Raw genomic sequence first — 22,618 nt, 5'->3', positions numbered from 1 at the left:
AAATTTACGATGTACACTGACAGGCTGTTTGTTTTGCTTTTAGCTGATTTAAACACAGTAAAAATGGTGTCATTTTATAATCAAACGTTGTAAAAGAAGGATTACTATTTGTAAAAATACGGGGTTTTGATGTTGACGCTGTATTTTGGCCAATTTTTGCCATCAACATGTAAATTGAACCTTTTGTTTCTGTGATTTACTGAAATATTATCTGTAATTCAACAAAACTGTTACATGAAAAAGTACAGTTAAAATCTGTTCCATCATACCGACAGCGTCCACGCCGAGTCGATGCAACAGTCTGGCCTCAGCGATGGTTTCAAAGTTGGGCCCGCCCACCATGGCGTACACGCCCTCCTGCATGAGGCCGGCCACGCCCAACTGCTTGGCGATTTCCATCGCCAGGCAACGCAGGTTCTTGTCGTAGCAGCCTGACATGGCAGGAAAACGGGGCCCGAACCTACAATAACAAAGTAATAAACAACAATAAACAACTGGAATAAATCTCCCAACAGCAGGGATGACACTGATACTGTTTCACCATGAAAACTGATGACCATCGCAAAATGACTGCGGTAAACAACATGAATGACAACACATAAACAACAACAACACAAAACTAGAGGGTGAACTATGAACAAAGATTTCTTTTAAACTGGTCTGTTGAGACTAAAATCGGAGGTTTTTGTGTCACAACGGTGGTTTTAACTTGCTGCATCTCCATGGTAACTGATACTACAAATCTAAGTCAGCATGGCAACTCATTCTGCGCAACTGGATCACCATGGTAACCCATGCTACAAAGCTACATCACCATAGTAACCAATGCTGCAAAGCTACATCACCACGGTAACCAATACTACATGGCTATATCACCATGGTAACTGATGCTGCACAGCTACATCACCATGGTAACCCTTGCTACAAAGCTACATCGCCATAGTAACCAATGCTGCAGAGCTACATCATCACGGTTACCGGTGTCACGCGGCTATATCACCATGGTTACTGATGTTGCACAGCCTTTGATAGTTCATAGTGGTCCTAATGATTTAGTATTTTTTCCTAAACTTAGATTTTACAGTTCGTCATCCTGTTTTGCCTCATTTTATTATTTTATACAATTTAATTCTCTTTAACTAACTGACTACTTTTTGCACTTCTTTTGTTGCTGCATGACTTCTAGCATGTTCAACACTTGGTCCACATACGTTGTTTTTAAACGTGCTGTATAAAGAGACTTGATTTGATCTCTGATTGAGGTTTTAGATTTGTTGAGCCAGTTAACCTAAACAAAGCCTGGATATGTTGAACTTTCTTCTTAGTACTCCCCTATGTTCTGATATAAAGTATCGGTCTTACTTGTCATCGTTGGGTCCACACAGCGGGTTCAGACCGACCAGTCCGGGGAAGTTGACGTGGTCTTTGATGATCATGATGTCACCAGGCTGGAGGCCGTCAGCCAATGAGCCGGCAGCATTTGTCACAAACAGAGTCTCGACGCCCAGCAGCTTGAAGACTCGAACTGGAAACGTCGTCTGGAGGACACAGAGAGACAAAGTGAAGTATTTCACCAGGACCTCAGTCATTGTTGGTCACTAAAACAGCAGAAGCTTCCTGATTAGGTTTGAAACTGTGGTGTGTCAGGGGATGCTTTCTTCTTCTAATGACCCTCTGAACCCCAAAATATCACCAAGATTACAACTTTTATCACTGCCAGAAACTGTAAAAACAGAAATAACTGTCAGATTTTCACCTTCTTGACAGTCCTCAAAGTACTTTTTTGTGGCATGAACTTTAAATTTTTCTTCTTTATTCTTATGTTTCGGTTAAAAATCATACAAAAAATGAATTGTTTGGTCTAATCCGACTCTGTAAAAAAACAAAAAAATTCAGGGCTTCTCTGTGCAACTGTAAAGCCATGAGTGACTCGCCTGCACCTAATAATCATGTGACAAAAATTCGGAGACTTTTAGGTTGAACTGCAGATAGGCAGAGTATAAACACCGAGAAACTGCTCAGAATTCAGAGGTTTATCTTTTTCAGTTATGGTTTGTTTTTCAGTTAATCGAATCAACGGACTCTCAAGAAATTCTGACATTCGTTTTTTTGGGTCAGTAAATATTTATTCTCTCAGTGTTTTCCAGTTTTAATGCACTTTTATGTATTATTAGCTGACAAATCAAAGATGCAGTCCAACCTTACTTTTGAATTTTCATAATCAGAAAATCTTTTTTTTTGGCCTTGATCTACTTTCCAAAGAGGTGCAGGACCTTTTATCAAAATGTAAGGAAAAATGAGCCCACAGTGAGGAAGAAATGTGACAGAAACACACCCAGAAACCTTCCTTGAATTTATTGGAAATTTTTGCCCTTTCAGTTGAAACTCTCCGGCTGTGTCTCTTGACAGTTACACAATCCACAAGTTGTAAACGGTTAAAAATAATTTTGTTGCCTGGGAGGAAATGTGTTGAAGGAAGGTTTGACAGAGCGCCACCTGCGGGACAGTCACATATGAGGATAATGCGTGTGTGTGATGCTGTAATATGGAGGGAAACAATAGCAGCATTGAGCCGTTTGCTAACGGGCTGCATGTGACTGAACTCATGCAGGACCTGAGCTCAGTTCTCACAAACCAGCGACAGGTTTGGTCTCATGCTGCTCATTGCAGTCATGTGTGAGCAGCATGAGCTTTAATCAGCTCACTGTAACTGTGTGTGTATACGTACGACTTCGTTGTGTTTACTGTGTTTGTACTGTGTTAGATACAACATGGAAATGATGCGTTCATGAGCAGTCAGGGAAAAACTGATATTTCCCAATTCTCATGATGCAACCGAAGCTGCAACTGTCAAGATTTTTGAGAAAAACTAAAACAATTAACTTTAATTTTAAGAGTACATTTTGCATACTAAGTGGAACAGTTCATTCTCTTGTACCAAAAGAGTATTTTATATGTTTATAGCATATTTTGAATCCCAAACTCAATACTGTAATGCAACTGTGAAAAATGTCATACTTAAATGTTCATTTAGTGGAGTAAATATTCAGATAAGATACATGTTAAAGAGAGTTATTGTGCAAAACAAATGTACATAACATAAAAAATGTAGTGTCCTGTAGAAAATCAGTAAGAAATAAGTATAACACTTTACTGAAAATCAAAATAAGTAAGTTAAACAAAGACTAGAATACAAAAAAATAGTTATACTGGCAATGACACACATGTTAATGAAATATTACACCTGAAATTGAACATTAAACATGAAAGCAAAATTTTTAAAATAACTATAAAATTTGTTTATAATCATAAAATTTAACAGATTGTTATTGGATGTAATAGTTTAAAGCCATTTATTCAAAAAATATTTAAGAAAACAGAGCGTCATAGAATATTTTTAATTTTTTTTAAAGTATTTATTCATTGTTGCTTTTATAAATTTATGAGAGCTTTTGCTGTGGCACTGTAATTTCCATAAAGGATCTATCTATCTATCTATCTATCTATCTATCTATCTATCTATCTATCTATCTATCTATCTATCTATCTATCTATCTATCTATCTATCTATCTATCTATCTATCTGACACAGAGAGTCTTCTTCCTGAAGGGGGCAGGGCCAGCAGCAGCTCAGCTACATGTAAAGCTACAGACACTAAAATCGTCCATTTAGAATTTAACTGGGAGTTCTACAGTCATGGAGAAATCAACCGTCTTTGGGGTGTTTGGAGCTGAAACACCAACAGAAATGTTGTGAATACATGAGAAACTTTAATTAATTTGCTAAAAAAAAGAGGAAAAATCTGGGTCTTTAAGGTTAGAACCAGGTTCAGGAGTGGACCATGTGTTCGTACCTTCAGCAGTGAGTGTCCTTCATACATGTGGAAGCGACCCTGCATGCAAACACAAGTTTTCCCCTTCAGCTCCCCGAAAACCAGCCTACCTGCATGACCCTGAACTGCAACAACAAAAATACAGTCAGGACATACAAAGAGTGGTTTTAATTCATTCATAAACATTTTCTCTAAACATATTCTGTAAAAAACTAAAATTTGTGCTCCTCGGCCCAACCGTGAGACTATAAATGACTCAGCTGTGACCAACAGTCATGTGACAATAATCTGAAAGTTCTAAAAAAAAAGCAGATAAGAGACAAGAACGGAAACTCATTCAAAATACAAATAGTTCAGTATTTCTAGTATGTAGAGCCTAGATTTCTTCCTCAATGTTTAGTACCACATGTAGACCCTTTCTGACAGGTTTTGGCTCCAATATATGGTCTAATTTTACAAGGATAACATGTCTTTAAAGTCCACTGGGGGTTTGGGGGTTTCAGAGGGTTCATAGGATTTGTATTTTTGCAGTCGAAGTGTAAAATACGTGTACATAAATGTGCAGTAAACAGTTCTATACTGCTAGAATATTATACGGGCCAAAAGCAGCCCAGCAGACGGTCTAATCCGACCCGTGGGATGACTTTGCAAAATGTAAAAATAAAGAGAAGACATTAACTGCAGATTGTTAATTTGTAAAGCTGTAAATTTTAAATAATTTCTACATCTTCACAAGTTGATTTGATCATAAAGTAAAATACTACATTATGGAGACTGACACTAAATGTTTTGTTCCTTTGTAGAAACACTGTGATCTGTAAGGTGTAATGTGTAAATGAGAAACTGAGGCAGAATGTTGTTGAAATCTAATATATTTTTGTTGAGAAATTTCCGGTTGTTCATGATGTTTTGTAAAGATAATTCATTAATTGTGAACATCTTCAGAAATGACTTTTTTTGCACTAAAACAGGGGAACCACTTGGAGTTGTGCTTATTTATAGGTTATTATGCTCTGATTTCACCGGTCCAGTCCACTTGAGCTCAAATTGGGCTGAATGTAGCCCCTGAACTAAAATGAGTTTGACTTCCCTGATGTAGATGATTATGAGTCGATAGTAACTTTATTCAGCTTCGTTAATATTAAAATGTAGCTGTATGTCCAGAGTCCTACCTGTGCTCTGAGGGAAACCCGGTATGTCAGAATAAGCGAAGGAGTCTTGACACTTGAGGGTGTCAGCGAGCATGCCCAGTCCGGACCCACAGATGATTGCCACCTGAGGGCGGTGCTTCGTCTGAGACATCAGCCAATCAGCCGTCTTCTGGTAGTCGTCATGACTGCGGACATGAAAACAGAGGAGAGGACTGTTATGATTTCAGGTACAAGAACTCTAAGCTGCACATTAGAGCTCTAAAACTTTAAACTTCATTGATTTAAACTTTAACATTTAAGTCTGACTCTGTCCCATAATGAAGGAGATGTGGAAATTTGTTTAGTTTTTAAAAATAAAAGTGAAATTAATGGTATAATTGAATATTCTCTGTGATAAACAGAATGATCAATTTTGTAATCTGTGTTCTAGTAGCAGCAGGCCCAAAGACTCTGAGGCCTTTAGATATGCTAGTATTCATTAAAAAACTTCAATGTTGAAGCGAAATATGAAGACGGCGACTCATAATTATGAATCTACAGAGAATTATCCTCAAATTCTGCAGCTCCATTTTGTTCAATAGGGTTTTATGTTGACTTTTAGCTCATTGTTGGAGCATTTGGCCCTTAACTTTACAGTTCTGGTTCACTCTCGTCACGCTGCATTTGCTGTTTCTCGTAAACTCACTACTTTCTCGGCACCCAGCAGCAGACAGGAACAGCCCGTGAGGAGCCGATGAAAACAGTGGAGCATTTAGAGGATAGAAAGTCAAATATTTCCCAAAACACAGCTAAAGGATCAGCTCTGTTTTGAACTCTACATGACCGATTACAATGAAGTGTTGTACCGGCCTCTTCATTATATCGACTGAAACGGTGAAAATAAGTCGGTCTTTTGCAGGTTTAAAGATAGATTTGATAGAAGTTGCGACAGGTTTGAGTTTATAGAAGATGGAATTAATGCTTGTAACAACCAGAACCTTCAGTATGATGAAGTTTATGTGGTTAAACTGTGAGTTTATTTATGAAGGGCAAAAATGTAAACATACAACACAGGTTTCATTGTGTTTTCTCAGAATAATATGTCCTTTTTCAGGATAAAATACAAATGAAGAGTTCATTTGCAAAAACAGGTAACTCCATTTTCAGAAACCTCATTTTTTTTATTGTTTACTTGAGATGGTAATAATAATAATAACACTAATAATTTATTTTTTCTCTATTTTGTCATGTATTTTACTTCTGAGTCAAATCCACTCAACTTCACTTTGATTGATATTATCTCAAGTAAACAATAAAAAAAATTCTGAAAATTTATCAAAACAGAGTTATCTGTTTTTGCAAATGAACTCTTCAATTAAAAGTGCAACTGAACTGTCATTGATAGTGTGGTTTACCTTCCTAGTTAGCTATCTCTGTTTTAAATGAACTGTTTGTCTTTTTTGAGCCAATTAAATGTGCATTAAATACTAAGACGCTGCCAGTTAGAATAGCTTAGTATAAAGAACAGAAACAAAGGGAAACATCAGGCCTAAGGCAAATAAAAATAAACCTTTCAGCACCTCTAAAGCTCAACTACAGACACTAAAGTGTGAAAATGTTTTCTGTTCTGGACCGTTGTTGGACTGGGACCAGTAAGACGACTGGAGTCTCTACTGGTTTGGAGAAAAATGCTTGTTCATCTGGTTTGTAGTTCAGGTACTTATGAGGAAAACAAAGCTATAAAGAACAATACGAGCAATAATCACACTCATAAATATAAATATAAGTCCCTCATTGTTCTGAATTCCTTCAGAATAATCTTTAATTTCTTAGAGCTTCTAAATCCTGAGCTACACAGCAGCATTACCAAGTACTTTCATGTTTTATGTTTAAAGCCCTCTGAACTCCAAACAGAAGTTTGTGTATTTTTTGTTCACTGCAATATAAAATAAAACCTGGAATCAACATGCACAACATTTTCCCATGTTTCTAAAATAAATGTCGGCTCTACAAACTATAGATATTTAACTCTTTACATTTTAAATTAGCTTCCATACTTATTTCCACTCTGCTTGGTAAAAACACTGACTGCACATTTCTGAATTTTTATCACATAACGGTTGGTCACAGCCCAGTCATTAAGGGTTTCAAGATTATGTCAAGAAATCCAGAGTAATTAGTTTTTTACAGCATCCAATGAGAGCAAACAGTTTATTTTCGGCTAATTTTTCAAATACAAAATGTAGAACATGATTCCAAGCTTAGATTTGGTTATTGAGTAGTTCAAGGACACGCAGGAACTTCAAAATCTGAGGATTATTTGTTCTCATTTTACATCTTATGGCCAAAAAAATATTCACAGTAAATGTTTTGTTGCTGTTTTACAGAGATGCTTTTAAAGCCATTGGTGGATTTTTGGACTCTGGACTGTGATATTATTATTAAAATATTTGGTAAACATATTTTTTTGCTGCCTGAAAACAACTGTTTTAATCCTCTTGTTCCTCATGTTGTTGTTTTCTAGGAACAGTTTAGCATCTCATAATTGGTTTCATGTTGGTGAAACTAATTTTTACTGTAAATCTCAGGTTGTATTAATGTAAACAGGCCTTGTTTGGGTCCTTGATCAAGAATTCAACTGGAAGCAGTAGCTCCATTTACAGAGTAATGGAAGAAAAAATATGTTTTCATGCTTCTGACAGTGACACAGCAGAAATATACAATCATAAGACTGTTTTATGCAATAAACTTTAGAGTTTGTGTCTGATTTCCTTCCAGCCTTCTAATCCAAAACTCCACAGCAGCTTTAGTGTGTATTTTATATGTTGCTCAGTTAATCCTCCTTATCCTAAAGCCCTTTTATTACAGGACTGGACTTTGGCTTTGTTTCCATATTTATGCATTTTCTCCAGTTTTGTTCCCCAGAACTGATTCTGGTCCTTAAAGGTACAAAAACATTTGGTGTAATTTAATCATCTGCCCTTTTCAATGCCCAGTTTTTACACACTTGTTCCTCATAATCTTGTTTTACTCCAACAGAAGATAGATGTTAGTGTTTCATAATCGGTTTCAAACTAATTAAACTGTTGTAAATATGTTTTTAGATAGGTTTGGGTTAAGAAAAAATATCACAATCTGATTTACAGGTTATTTAATGATATTCTTTTAATTCTGGAGTTTTATTCTGGATTAATTTACACAATATTTACATTTTTTTTTCAAGCTTCCTGATCCAAAACTACACACCATCTTTAGTATCGACCAGCCTTTACTATAACTGTGTGGGACTGTGTTGGTTTTAGTTGCATATTTATGTTCATTAAGAAATGTTTTTAAAGTGATTTTTAGCAGAATATCTAGGTTTTAACACATTTATCTCCAGTTTTATTACCCAGAACTGATTAGATCCTCTGTAGGCTTGGAATATTTACAAAAACATATTTGTTCTTTCTTTTAAGATAAAAGTAATAACAGTTTAGTATTTCCTAAGTGGTTTAATTTTGATTCAGCTCAGTTACACAGTAAATCAGGCTGTATAAGCGTTAACAAGCCTGGTTTGGGTCCTCAGTCAAGAAGCCAACAAAACCTGACAACCTGATTTCTGGGATGATTAAAGATCTTACTTTAACATATGACTTTTTCCTGGATACTTTTAAAATTTCAGCAGAAATATAGAATGATGAGAATGATTGATTGAACACATTTTAGGATTTTTACCCAATTCCTTTAACCTTTTTGACCCAAAACTACATACAAGCTTGAGTGAGCGCTCCTCTTATTTAAAATATCCAGTTTTTACACTCGTGTTCCTCCAAGTCTTGGATATCCTCCAACAGTACAAACAGTTTAGAATTTCATAATTGGTTTTATACTGACAAAACTCAATCAAATATTAAATCACAGGCTGTATAAAAGCCTGCTTTGGGTCAAGAACCCAACTGAACCCAACTGAACCTGATTTACAGCATATTTAAAGACTTTCCTCTAATATTTGGTATTTTTCTGGATAAATTCAGGTTTCTAACAATGACACTGCACAAATATCCAATCATGAGAAAAAAAATAGGATTTTTACCAGTTTCTTCAACCTTCTCGACCCAAAACTACATACAAGCTTTAAAATACCCAATTTTTTTACACTGTTGTTCCTTAAAGTCTGGCTTTTCATCCAGTTGTAAGGACAGGTTAGTATTTCACAACTGGGTTATATTGATGAAACTAAATCAAGCAGTAAATCACAGCTTGTATAAAATAATAAACAGTTTGGGTCTGTTGTCAAGAATTCAACAAGATCCAAGAACCTGAAATACAGAATATTTAAAGATTTACTTTTGATATTTGAGGTTCTTTCTGGATACATTTACAATTTCCGGTTTCTAATAATAACACTAAGCATAAATATACAATCATAAGACTGTGTTATACCAAAAAAAGTTTCATTTTTACCCATTTTCCCCAAACTTTCTGACCCAACTATAAAGAGCCGTCTTCATTTAAAATACCCCATTTTCACACTCTTGTTCCTCCAAGTCTTGGTTTTATTCCAACTGTAGTGGTAGTTTAGTATTTCATAATTAATTTTATATTGATGAAAATAAATCAAACAGTAAATCACAGCTTGTATAAAAGCCTGGTTTGGGTCAAGAAACTAACTGACAACCTGATTTACAGGATATTTAAAGATTTTCCTCTAACATTTTACGTTCTTTCTGAATAAATTTACATTTTTCGGCTTCTGAAAGCGACACTAAGCAGAAATATACAAAGATAAGACTGTTTTATAACAAAAAATGTAGAGGCTTTACCCATTCCCTCAAACTTTCTGACCCAAAACTATACACCAGCTTCAGTGAGTCGTCTTCTCCTTTAAAACTCCCAATTTTTACACAGTTGTTCCTCAAAGTCTTGGTTTTCTTCCAATTGTAGGGACATTTTAGTATGTCACAATCGGTTTCATAATGGTGAAATTCAATCAAAATAGTGAATCACAGATCGTACAGTAGCCTGGTTTGGGTCAAGATACACAGGAAAATGAAAGTTTTCCTCTAATATTTGATGTTTTTCGTGATATATTCAGGTTTCTAACATTGACACACAGCAGAAATATGCAATTATGAGAGAGTTTTACACCAAAAAGTTCACAAAACACCAATAATAAAAGATGTTAATGCCAAGTGTAACACAACCCACTGATAAAAGCCACATTAGTTAGAAACAGAAGGTGTAACGAGGATGTTTTCTCACCTGATCTGGTCTTTGCTGTGCATGACGATGATGAATATGAGCTGACTGGTGTGTTTGTGTTTGAATGAGGAGCTTCTGTTGCTAAATATGTGTGTCTGGTGAGAAAGTGTGTCCAGCTGATGCCGCTCGGCCTACATATTCACCGGTCACATGCTTCTGATTGGTCAACAACTCCTCCATTCATCAGCAGCAGCCAATCACTGCGCAGCGTTGTAGCAATGTGTGTGTGTGTGTGTGTGTGTGTGTGTGTGTGTGGGTGTGTGTGTGTGTGTGTGTGTGTGTGTGTGTGTGTGTGTATTGTGTGAGTTTTTTCCCGTGTGGTTGTGTAATCAGCGCCTGGTTTTGTATCACGCTGACAGTAACATGATTTTACTTCAGTGTGAATTCCTGATGCTCAGCTGTGACCTTAAAAATTCTCACACAGTCACACTATACAGACAGTGGATTATAAGCGTGAATACTTGGGAAATAAAATACTTAAATACACATTTAACATTTTAACTTGCTACCATTCTCTCCTATTGCCCCCCAGAGGCTCAAGTTTCCACTATAACCACAATTTAAAAGTGTGAAACAGAGCAAACGTACAGGAAATGTTTGTTTTCAGAGCAGAATGATGGGTCTTCTGTGCAGATTAACACAGTTAGAATGACAGAAATCAGAAAAAAAGTTAAACGTCCTTCATTAGTTATTTTACAAAACTTGAAAAAAACCTGGAATCAGCGGGTCCAACATTAAACCAAGCATCCACAAATGTTACCAACACTGGTGAAAAGGAGGCTGCACATTTGTAGATGTTTTACTTTCTTAAAAGCCTCAAGAAACTTTTTCACAGCTCTGCACATTAGTTGTAGAACGGTATTTCCCCATGCTGAAAGTACCTTCGAACTAAAGTACCTTTTTGATTACAGACTTCACATACTATAGATATTCAATTGTTTCCATGTTTACAGCCTCTACAGACTTTTCCTCTCTACTCTGCTCATTATCTGTAGAAAGATGTTTCACCATGCTGAATGTATCGTCCAACAACTTGCTCCTCTGTTCACTATTTTTGAGTCATCCAGTTTGTTTTATTTTCTAAAATTTACCAAAAGGATTTGTCCAAAGTAACATAACATTTCTAGACTTACTCAAAATATATCTAAAATGACTAAAGATCTGTCCAAAACAATTTGGAAAAACATCCAAAATAACTCCAAATTTGGTCAAAGTGATATTTTTTGGACATTTATGAGTTCAATTTTGAGGCCCACAGATGTTACCAGCACTGTAAACAATGGAGGCTCCATACATTATGGATATTTAACTGTTTACAACTTTCTAGCCTCTACATTTGTTTTCACGTTTCACCATGCTCATTGCATCTTCCAACAACTTCCTCCTTTGTTCACTGTTTCTGAGCCATGCTGCATTTATTTTATTGATCCAGTTTGTTTTATTTTCCTTTCAGTCTGAAATTAACCAAGATGATTTGTCCAAAGTAACATAAAGTCTCCAGAAATATTCAAAATATATCAAAAATTACTCAAAATAATTTGGAAACACGTCCCAAATGGCTCAAAATTTGGTCAAAATGACAATTTTTGGGCATTTTTGAGTTCAATTTTGAGGCCCACAGATGTTATCAACACTGGAAACAATGGAGGTTCCACACATTAGATATTTGACTGTTTACGTGTTTCCAGCCTCTACAAACTTTTTCATGTTTCACCATGCTGAATGTTTCTTCCAACAAATTGCTCCTCTGTAGACACTTTTAGAGCCATGCTGCATTTAATCATCTCCAAAAAGTACCACAATTTCTTTCTGTCATGTGATTGCAGCAGTTGAGCCACTAATGACTAAGCGGTTGTGACGAGGAGCTCAGAATTATTCTTAATCTGGTTTGTGCAAACAATTATTTTTTTGGTGAATTTGTAAATTATATATTTGAGTCACAATTTTAAGCTGATATTTGGTTATTTTTTTCAGTTGGAACAGCACTGCACAAATGATTAGGTCATCAAAAACGTGAAAATACAAAGATTCCCTTTGTTTCTGTGGTTTCTGGCTGATAAATGGTATTAATTTGGCCATAAAAAAAGATATCATGCTTTTTGAGAAGCCTTAATGGTAATGCCACACCACGCTGTTTCTTCAACCAAATGCACGCTCTTTTGTACATTTTCCTTCTATCTTGTATGTAACGTGTGTGAGATTCTGTCCATCTATCTATCCATCCATCCATCCATCCATCCGTCCATCCATCAATTGTTTTGAGTTTCTTAGAGGTTGTTTTGAGTCTCATTAAAGTTGTTGTGTCTCTTTGAGGGTTTTTGTGTCTTTTTGAGGTTTTTTGTGTCTCTTTGAGTTTGTTTTAAGTCTCATTAAAGTTGTTTTGAGTGTCCTTGAAGTTGTTGTGTCTCTCTGAGGTTTTTTCTGTCTCTTTGAGGTTGCTTCGTATCTCTTTGAGGTTGACTTGGAATCTTTGTGGCTATTTTTTGTATCTTTGGGTTAGTTTTCTCTAAGTTCCAATTTAGATCCACAAAGAATCTGCTGCCAACATCCCAGTACCAAGCACCACATCGACACCTTGAGAGCTCTGGTTTCTGTGACAAAAAGTTGTGGCTGATCAATGCAGCTACACTTAAAACAGTGCATTCACTATTAAGCTACAGCCAGCAGCTCGTTAGCATAGCTTATTAACTTAAACAAGTCCAACATACCCAGGATATCTGTTCATTATCTGGTTCCTCTAACAAGAACAACCACATTCCTGCTAAGCAGTCACATGAAAATGGTTATCAACTCAGGAAGTCAATCAGGATTTCTAAGCTGAGCTTTTTTATTGTTTTTTTAAGGAGACAGTGTTGGCACCAGATATTCATCACAAGAACTAAAATCCTACACCAGTTTAGAAGTTTCAAACAGGTTAAAAGACTGTGTTAACGTGTAAGGTACTAGTCTTATCACAAGTAGATCTGATTACAATTACCATTGTGTTATTTCATAATTACAAATGTGTTGCATAGATGTTTTCTTCTGGTGTGTAATACAACACAAGCCTTATTCTTGTAGCTGCAAATGAACTGAACAAGAATAAATATTGAAACATAATTCAGAGTAGGAAGTCAACTTACACACAGATCTTCTAAGATCAGTAGAAGACTCCAGTCAGTCTATGTATGAGGATTACATCACTAAACAAAAGCCTGTAGAACAATGAAATGTTTTGGAAATTCCATGCTGCTCTAAAACTTATAAACGCCACAAAATCTACTAGGAATAAAGGCACCATTTTTGCAGAGAACCGATTTAACACACATCTGGAATAAAACCAACACTGGAGCAGGTCAGGTATTCAGCATGAGTTACAATTAGTCCAAAATGTGCAAATACAAGAAAGAAGGTGCAAAATAACATCACCTTGTGTGCACTGCTCTGCTTCTAGCTGCACATATCATTACAAAAACAAATGTGCCCACAATGAAGATAAAAATAGTACAAAATGACTAGAGCTGATGTAAAATTCATAAAATTTGTTTAAGTTGTGTCCGAAATGAGATGAAATCCATCCAAAATGACTTAAGTTTATCCAAAATTGATCAAAAATGACCGAAAGTCTAAAATGAGTCAAACGTGTCCCAAATAAAGTCAAATTGTGTTCTTAATGACGAGAATGTTCTCAAAATGACTCAAAATGAGTCTAAATTGACATAAATCTGGTCTAAAATATTTTTCAAATGTTCAAAATGACTCAAACTTAACCAAAACTCCCAAAAGGTGTCAAAAATTAAGTGAAATCTGTCCAAGATGACTTAAACTTGTCCAAAATTACTGTGCACTTCGCCATCCAATTCACATGGATGGCCGAGTGCACATGGCACCAGGATGCAGTATGGGAAGAAGGCCAGCCGGAGGAGGCAGTGTGATGCTTTGGACAATGCTCTGCTGGGAAACCTTAGGCCCTGCCATTCATGTGGATGCTGCTTTGACGCGAACCACCCACTTAAGCATGGAAACGGTATTCCCTGATGGCTGTGATATCTTTCAGCAGCATAATGCACTGTGCCACAAAGCAAAAATGGTTCAGGAATGGTTTGAGGAGCACAACAACCAGTCTGAGGTGTTCACTTGGCCTCCAAGTTTCCCAAATCTCAAACCAGTCCAGCATCTGTGGGATGTGCTGGACAACCAAGTCTGATCCATGGAGGCCTCACCTCACAACTTCCAGGATTTAAAGGATTTACTGCTAACAAATTGGTGCCAGATACCACAGCACACCTCCAGGGGTCTGGTGGAGTCCGGATACCACAGCACACCTCCAGGGGTCTGGTGGAGTCCAGATACCACAGCACACCTCCAGGGGTCTGGTGGAGTCCAGATACCACAGCACACCTCCAGGGGTCTGGTGGAGTCCAGATACCACAGCACACCTCCAGGGGTCTGGTGGAGTCCGGATACCACAGCACACCTCCAGGGGTCTGGTGGAGTCCAGATACCACAGCACACCTCCAGGGGTCTGGTGGAGTCCGGATACCACAGCACACCTCCAGGGGTCTGGTGGAGTCCGGATACCACAGCACACCTCCAGGGGTCTGGTGGAGTCCAGATACCACAGCACACCTTCAGGGGTCTGGTGGAGTCCAGATACCACAGCACACCTTCAGGGGTCTGGTGGAGTCCAGATACCACAGCACACCTTCAGGGGTCTGGTGGAGTCCTCGAGGGGTCAGGAAAAGAGGGACCAACACAATATTAGACAGGTGGTCATAATGTTCTGCCTGATTGGTGTATATCTCATCTGGCCTGGGACAAGATCAATCAAGAGGAACTGGAAAACATTGCTTAGCCTGTTTCCACCCAGACCAACTCTTTAGAAGAGGGAGGAAATGAACAGAGGGATGAACTATACGGTATGCCTAGTATTTATACCTGCTTATTCAAACAATTTACTACCTTAATGAACCGTCTGATTAGCTTCAAATAAAGGTTTAATAGCAGTGTATTGGTAGTTTTACTCCTCCACTCTGCAGCACAGCTTACAAACACAAAGTCAGATCGGTTCACCTGAACTTGCGGCGGTTTAACGAGGAGCAGCTCGTCAGTCAGCTCCGTTTTTAACTAAACTCATCGAGTCTCATGACTGCTAACATGCCTCACATGTTCCTCTGCTGCAGCTCTGATCAGCTAATGAGCCTCATGTGTGTTGGATGGATGAGGACCAGAGCTGGACTGGAACCAGGTGAACTGATCACAAACTGAGGAGTTGAACCTCCAGAGTCTGGTGTTTAACTTCAAAGGACAATCTGAACACATTTAGCAACAAAAACAAACCTAAAATTCACTTAAAAAAATACAAAACACTATAAAAACCAGCATCTTTTCAAGTAGTTTGACAGGTTTGCAAGTGTTATGTAACAGGAACCACGTGGAAACTGGTTTTCAGGTTAATTTAAAGATGACAACTAATGGTTAGAGTCACAAACTCACTGATATTGTTATACTGATTTTGCACAACATATAAATATCGGCATCTTCATGTACATACAAGATCTCCTGAATAGTGAATCTATATTACTGCTGCAAAACAAACAGCAAAAACTCAACATCGTTTGAATCATTTCTTTCAACATATGACATGATTCTGACAGCTGTTGTCTTACTGTATGTTTGTAATGTAAGAAACATGAGATAAAAACAAGCAAATTAGAGAACTTTCTGCAAAATTATGCTGAAAAGACCAAAAACACACCCAAATTTAAAAAAATATTTACAATAATAATAAAACAATTTGAATCCCTAAATGCACAGTTAATTATTTTTGTATTGTCATGCAATATAGCTATTATATTTATATATTTAGTGTTATTACCACTCTTCTACTGTGCAAAACTTATATTATAACATACTGTACATACCTGTACTCTATATAAAGTACTTTACTGCTTCTTTTGCATTTTTCTTAGAGGCTAAACTGCATTTCATGATCTTTGTACTTATACTTTGTGTAATTACAATAACATTGAATTCAATCTCATGCAAACATCACAGTAACTGTCATTGCAGCTGAAAAGTCTCCATGGCAACGGCTGTCACTGCAGACTATTTTTCTACCAAGTCGATTTTATTTATTGATTGAAGTGGGTAATATATTCATTTTATTTAATGATTAATTTTCCTTACAAAAAAGCTTACGGACCATTTAAGTTCATTTTATTCAGAAACATACGTGATTCCATACACATGTGTATTTAACCATGCCAACATCTGCACAGTAGAACAGTGGTGAGCATTGTTGCCTTGCAGCTAGAAGATCCCTGGTTCACGTCCCGTCCTTCCTGGGATCTTTCTGCATGGAGTTTGCATGTTCTCCCTGTGCATGTGTGGGTTTTCATCCTTATGAGGAACTGGTGTATTGATGATAGATGGACGATGCCAACATGATAAAATACATACAAAAACATGGATTATTATTTAAGTAGTACATATTATTTGTAGTATGTTATGTAGTCTGTATGAGTTTGAGTAGATATTTCATACTAACTCTGCTGTCTGACAACATCCATCTGAAGCCGGAGAACCCGGAGAAAACCCATCATGCACAGGGAAAACATGCAAACTCCATGCAGAAAGATCCCAGGAAGGCCAGGATGTGAACCGAGGATCTTCTAGCTGTGAGACGACGGTGCTAACCACCAATCCACTGTGCAGCTCAGTCTGACAACAGACACAGAAAAATCTGTAAATGAGAAAAGCTTTATTGCGCACAGAGCTGTTTATTAAAATACAGTTTATGTGAGCACAGAGAGCAGGAGAGAAGCTAACAGATGCTAAATGTATAAATCACCACTCGATTTTGGAATCATTTGAAGCATGTTGGAAACCTTTACATTCAGCTGATTTGGTGCAGCTGACCAATGACTGGAGCCAGAAATACTAGTGATACTGAAGGGAAGCATTTGTTATAATAAACTAAAATAAAGGAAACACATGGGTCATTTAAAAAACTGACACCATCAATAATGCTGACTCATCACCAGGGTGCATTAAAATAAACGGTAACACAACATTAACACAACGATCAGTGAACCACATCAAAGCAGTTCTTGATTCAATAAGTTACAGACTTTAAGTAGCTTATAAATGGATTTTTTTGGAGTTTTAAGCACAGTTTTGCGGGGTCCAAATTCAATCACTTCTACGTTAGTCCAGATAATTTCCATAACGAATAACACTGCCATTTCTTAACCTTAATGTGTTAAATATGTATGTATTTGTTCTCCTAAAACAAAGACGAGAATGTCATGTCAGAGAATACCACAGATTCTTTCTGCACTGACTCAGACTATTTGCTGCATGTTCTGATGGAAGCAGGTTTTAGTTTGCTTCTGACTCTCAGTCAAACTGAAGTTTTGTGTTTTTTTCTGTCTGAGTGATGCAGCAGCACTGACTCACAACTGAAATAAGGAGGTTTTAGGATGTTACTGAGAAAATCCTGCAGCAATAAATATTAATTTTAGCAAAAATGTGTCAATTTCCATAACTAATAATACAATTGGGTCTCAGCTTTAACATGTATTGCTGTCAGGTAGTATTTTATAGATTTTTTTGTAGGATTTAAATTACAAAAATAATCACACCACATATAACATTATAGAATCATATCTTTGTTAATTAATTCATAATTCTCTCTATTTTTTATTATAGGAAAGCACTTTCTCTGCTGTTGGTTTTTTACATTTCTGTACAAAACTTGATTTAACTAATATTTTACCGGGATAATGGCCCTGCTCTTCACTTTTGATGTGTCTAAAACTAAAAAATGTAACATTTTCTATACTTATATGAACATCATAAAGCTTGAATTTCCAGGTTTCATCATCAAGACATTAATGCAGCAGAGTGGTGGTTATTATAATTTAAAATATCATCAAAAACACTGGACTTATACCATTTTTACGCTGCATTTTTGTATTTTGTAGAGTCGATCCCAAGAGATCATTGTTAAAACTCTGCAGTTGGCTTGTTCCTGCTTCGTCACAGTCTCACAAAAATTCACCACTTTGAGTAAAAACTGAAGCACATGCAGGAACTGTGTGCAAGTCTTTGTTGAGATTCTCCACAACATCACTGAGTTTATTCTAAACTGAAGTTTTACTAAATTGCAAATCATCCCCGCACAACAAACCCCCCTTTTTTTTCTCCTGTCAGCAGCTAACAGATAAATTTGTGTCATTTGACCTCAAGTTTTCCTGTCACATGTTGAATCCACTGATATATTCCAGCTGTCTTTGCTGCTGCTGCTGCTGCGTCTGTGCGTTTAATGCTCAGCTGAACGCTCAGCATTACTGCGTTCCTTCACCTCGGTCAAAATGTGAAAAATGTGACCGAGTCCATTTAAATGTCATTCAGATGTCTAGGATTCTTTGGACGAGTGTGACGTACAAGTCATCGGTGCTTCCTGGTTTATTCCTGCTGCTTCAGCCTGAAACAGTCAGGAAGGATTGTTGCGTTCATGTGCAGTAAAAAGTGCAGGATACAGGAGTTTTCTACCAACAGTTTAAACTACAGACCAGTGATGACTTGACAAACATATGGAGCAGTGTGTCATAGCAGAGACTGACTCAGAGTTTGGGATGTCAGAATGAGTGATGCTGGTCAGAGTGCACTGAGATGTCTCTGAAACTGATGAAAATAACATTCATGGTGTCCAGAGAGTGAATCTTATTGCTGATGAATATAAAACTGGTCCATATGTTTAAAAAAAGCATAATTAAATGCGTCACTTCAGTTGAAATGAATATTATTGACAGTAAATGTGGAGCAGGCTACCTAAATATCAGCTACCTTTCTCTATATTTACAGATTCCACCTTTAGCCTAACAGGAAAACGTAATTTATGCATTTCATGAAAACGTATATTTGTAAGTCAAAAAATCTAGTCTTGCAGTATACACTTGGTTAATGGCAAAACCCTACAACAACTACAAATTTTTCAGAGTTATCTAATATTTTGCAACTGCCAATACGCACTCATAACACACTCTCAGTGAAGCAGAAGATCTTCTGCATCGGGTAGAGTTAGAAACAAGACAGATTAAACTCTTCCTAAATGCTGGAAAGCATGCACCTTAACCCAACAGAAGACATTGCAGCACTAGATGGGTCTGAAATCAAAAAGGTTGACGATTTCCTATATTTTGGAGGCTACATAAACATTACATGATATAGAAACAAAATTTGGTAAAGCTTGGAGAGAGCTAAACTCTAAAACAACAACTGAAATGAGAGTATTCAAGGTGTCAGTGGAATCCATCTTACTTTATAGAGCTTTATGGATACCAGAATGTTACAGATGGTACAAAACATCGCCTGGAGATTGCACCTCACCAACAAGTCACTATATGGCTCAGAACTTTGTCAACCATCATTAACGTAATGATGGCTAACGTAGAATAGCCTTGGCTGGACATGTGGCCAGACACAATGAAGCAGCTGCTCGATTACTGTTATAGAAACTGACAGGTCTAGCACAACAGTAAGGAAGGCTCTAGAAGAAGACACTGGTCTGGAAGGCAAAGAACTTTTGACTGCACTGTTGGACAGAGGAAATGGAGGAAGAACTTTATTCATGTCACAGATTCCATCGGATGCATTTGACTGACTGAACACACTCTTCAAGCACACTGAAGTTACTAAAATCAATCCAGTGTATATGCTTGATAATCAAATAGTTCTGCAAAGCATTATCGAAAAAAATGTATTTCTGCATCCAAGCTGTTCTTTAATGTTCTGTAGGTTGTATTAACCTTGTTGTTAGGTTTCAGTAGGACACTGTGAAATGTTGTGTTAGATAGTTGGAGCAAATGTAACACCACAACCTCCAAAAGACAAGGAAACCTGTTTTCTCCACCTGCATGTCAGTAAATGTATAGTTGATCAGCTGTAGTACCTTGTTTTTCCACCAGATGGAGCCTCTTACTGTTTGATACTGTAGAGACCATGAGACTACAGGCAGTTTATGTTGGCAAACAGGGCATGATGTGGCTTTAGCTAGCAACGGTCACCATGACAAGGATTTCTGTGACATTTAATAACCTCGATCAAGTTTCTTTGTCATATAAAAATCGCATTTCTTCATCCAGACTGTTTCTTAATGTTCTACAAGTGGTTGTAACTTTGCTTTAAAGCTCCAGAAGATACTGTCCGAAATATAGTGCTAGAGAGTAGGGTGTACTGGGACTCCACAAGGACCAAAATGACATAGAAAGTCTGTAGTCTCTACCTGCATGACAGTAAATGTATTGTTGATTAGCTGTAGTACCTGGTTTGTCCACCAGATGGAGACTCTGATTCGATAGCAAAGTGACCAAAGGACGCTCACTCGTGAGGGTTTAGCGAGAAACGGGCATCATGACAAAGTCTTCTGTGGTGGATAATGACCTCAGATCGAATTGTTTTGTGCTACAAAAATAGCATTTCTGCATCAAAACTGTTCCTTACTGTTGTTTAGCTGGTTGGGAACCCTGTTGTATAGCTCCAATAGTAAGCTGTCCTAAATGTACCATGGAGAGAGTGGGCTGTAATGTGATAGAAGCTCCTAAATTAATCGTTGTACCTGGTTGTTCCACCAGGTGGAGCCTCCTATTGTATAGTACTGTAGCAACCAAAAGAAGCATCACTAATTGCAAGCGGGGAGCATTCTGGGGCTTTAGCTAGTAACGGGCACCATGACAAAGATTTCTGTGACCCTTAATGACCTCCAACTAGAGCTCATGTCTTTAAAATAAGCTGGGAAGTAGCTAAAATAGTGTTCCTGTATCCCAGTAGAAAGTGTAACTGAGCTGAGTTGTGTGTGTTTAGCTAGCAATGGGCACCATGACAAAGTCTTCTGTGACGCTTAATGACCTCCAAGCAGAGGTCACATGGTAAAGTTAAGCTGGGACAGAGTTCATATGTCACAGAGCTGACTTTATGAATCAAATCATGTGTCTGGTAACTAAATCATCACTATCAGGCCAGGACAAATATCTAGTAGGATTAAGCTGTGTGATCAATCAGGCAGTGATTGATCGGTTGTGCTACTAATAACTGATTAAGAAAAGAATATTGAAGATTAGCATCTCTAGTGTTCTGCTATATACTACGATCTCCCGTTAAGACATCTGTGTGACGGCAAATCATGCAAAAATGATGTTTTAAAATGCCTTTAAAGTTCCAATTGTTGGAGAGATTGTAACATCTCTACAAAAACCGATTGTGGTCGGGTTTACCACACAAATGTCCACCAGTGACCACCTTCAGAGACAATGTATTAATTTATCCAAAAACACAATCTTTCTCCAAACAACTGAATGGAGTTTGGATATGAACTCCAAACTGTAGTGTGATAGTAATACGTTTTGTTCACCCACCATCTACCCCAACCACCTCCTTCCAACTCTGACACAATCCATAAATATAATAAACATAATAACTGAAATACAGCCGTGGGCCTGGGATCTTTCTGCATGGAGTTTGCATGTTCTCCCTGAGCATGCGTGGGTTTTCTCCGGGTACTCCGGCTTCCTCCCACAGTCCAAAAACATGCTGAGGCTAATTGAGTACTCTAGATTGTCCGTAGGTGTGAATGTGAGTGTGATTGTTCGTCTGTATATGTAGCCCTGTGACAGACTGGTGACCTGTCCAGGGTGTCCCCTGCCTTCGCCCAAGTCAGCTGGGATAGGCTCCAGCACCCCCCGCGACCCTAATGAGGATAAAGCGGTGTATAGAGGATGGATGGATGGATGAAATACAGCCTTTAGTCAAGAAAAATGTAGTATATAATAATGGGGCGACTGTGGCTCAGGTGGTAGAGCAGGTCGTCCAATGATTGAAGGGTTGGCGACACTTTACCCGCCTTGCCTCCAGTGCTGCTCTCACACTGGTGTATGAATATGTGTGAATGTTGGTGGTGGTCAGAGGGGCTGTAGGTACATAGTATTGGCAGCCACACTTCTGTCAGTCTGTCCCAGGGCAGCTGTGGCTACAAATGTAGTTTACCACCACCAGAGTGAGAATGTGTGAGTGAATGAATAATGGATCCATTGTGAAGCGCTTTGAGTGCCCAGAAAAGTGATATATAAATCTAATCCATTATTATTAATTAAAATACAGCCTTTAATCAAGAAAAATGTAGTATATATGAACGTTGTTTCTTAGAGAAAGGCTTGGTCTGTTTGAGTTGAAAGCCAACTGGAAAATACAAGCATGCTAACACACAAAATTGACAAAAAGATAATAAAAATGATACAAAATCTATGTTTAAACTGCAATAAAATGACAGATTCAGACCATTAAACAGTCTATAAGAAATTACCTTGGATTGAACACTAAATATATGACCACATAGTCTAACTATTAAAGAACGAGTTTAAATTTTTTAAC

At 37.5% G+C, this 22,618-nt stretch overlaps 1 protein-coding gene across 2 annotated transcripts in view; it reads right to left on the bottom strand.

Annotated features, from left to right (window-relative positions):
- Positions 1-22,618, bottom strand: part of pnp4a (purine nucleoside phosphorylase 4a) — a 38,347-nt gene that overhangs the window by 5,725 nt on the left and 10,004 nt on the right. The window contains exons 1-5 of one of the 2 annotated variants that reach the window (XM_022213076.2): positions 10,208-10,320; positions 5,006-5,169; positions 3,855-3,958; positions 1,363-1,538; positions 270-460 (exon numbers count right to left, since the gene is read on the bottom strand). In XM_022213076.2, the coding sequence (XP_022068768.2) occupies positions 270-460; positions 1,363-1,538; positions 3,855-3,958; positions 5,006-5,169; positions 10,208-10,230 (658 nt within the window). In that variant the 5' untranslated portion in view covers positions 10,231-10,320. Of the gene's footprint in view, positions 1-269; positions 461-1,362; positions 1,539-3,854; positions 3,959-5,005; positions 5,170-10,207; positions 10,321-22,618 lie in introns of those variants that run through there. The other variant, XM_051948149.1, reaches the window with a different exon arrangement.

Source organism: Acanthochromis polyacanthus, chromosome 5 (assembly GCF_021347895.1).
Source record: "Acanthochromis polyacanthus isolate Apoly-LR-REF ecotype Palm Island chromosome 5, KAUST_Apoly_ChrSc, whole genome shotgun sequence".
Taxonomy (NCBI): domain Eukaryota; kingdom Metazoa; phylum Chordata; class Actinopteri; family Pomacentridae; genus Acanthochromis; species Acanthochromis polyacanthus.
This window is presented reverse-complemented; position numbering and strand designations above follow the sequence as displayed.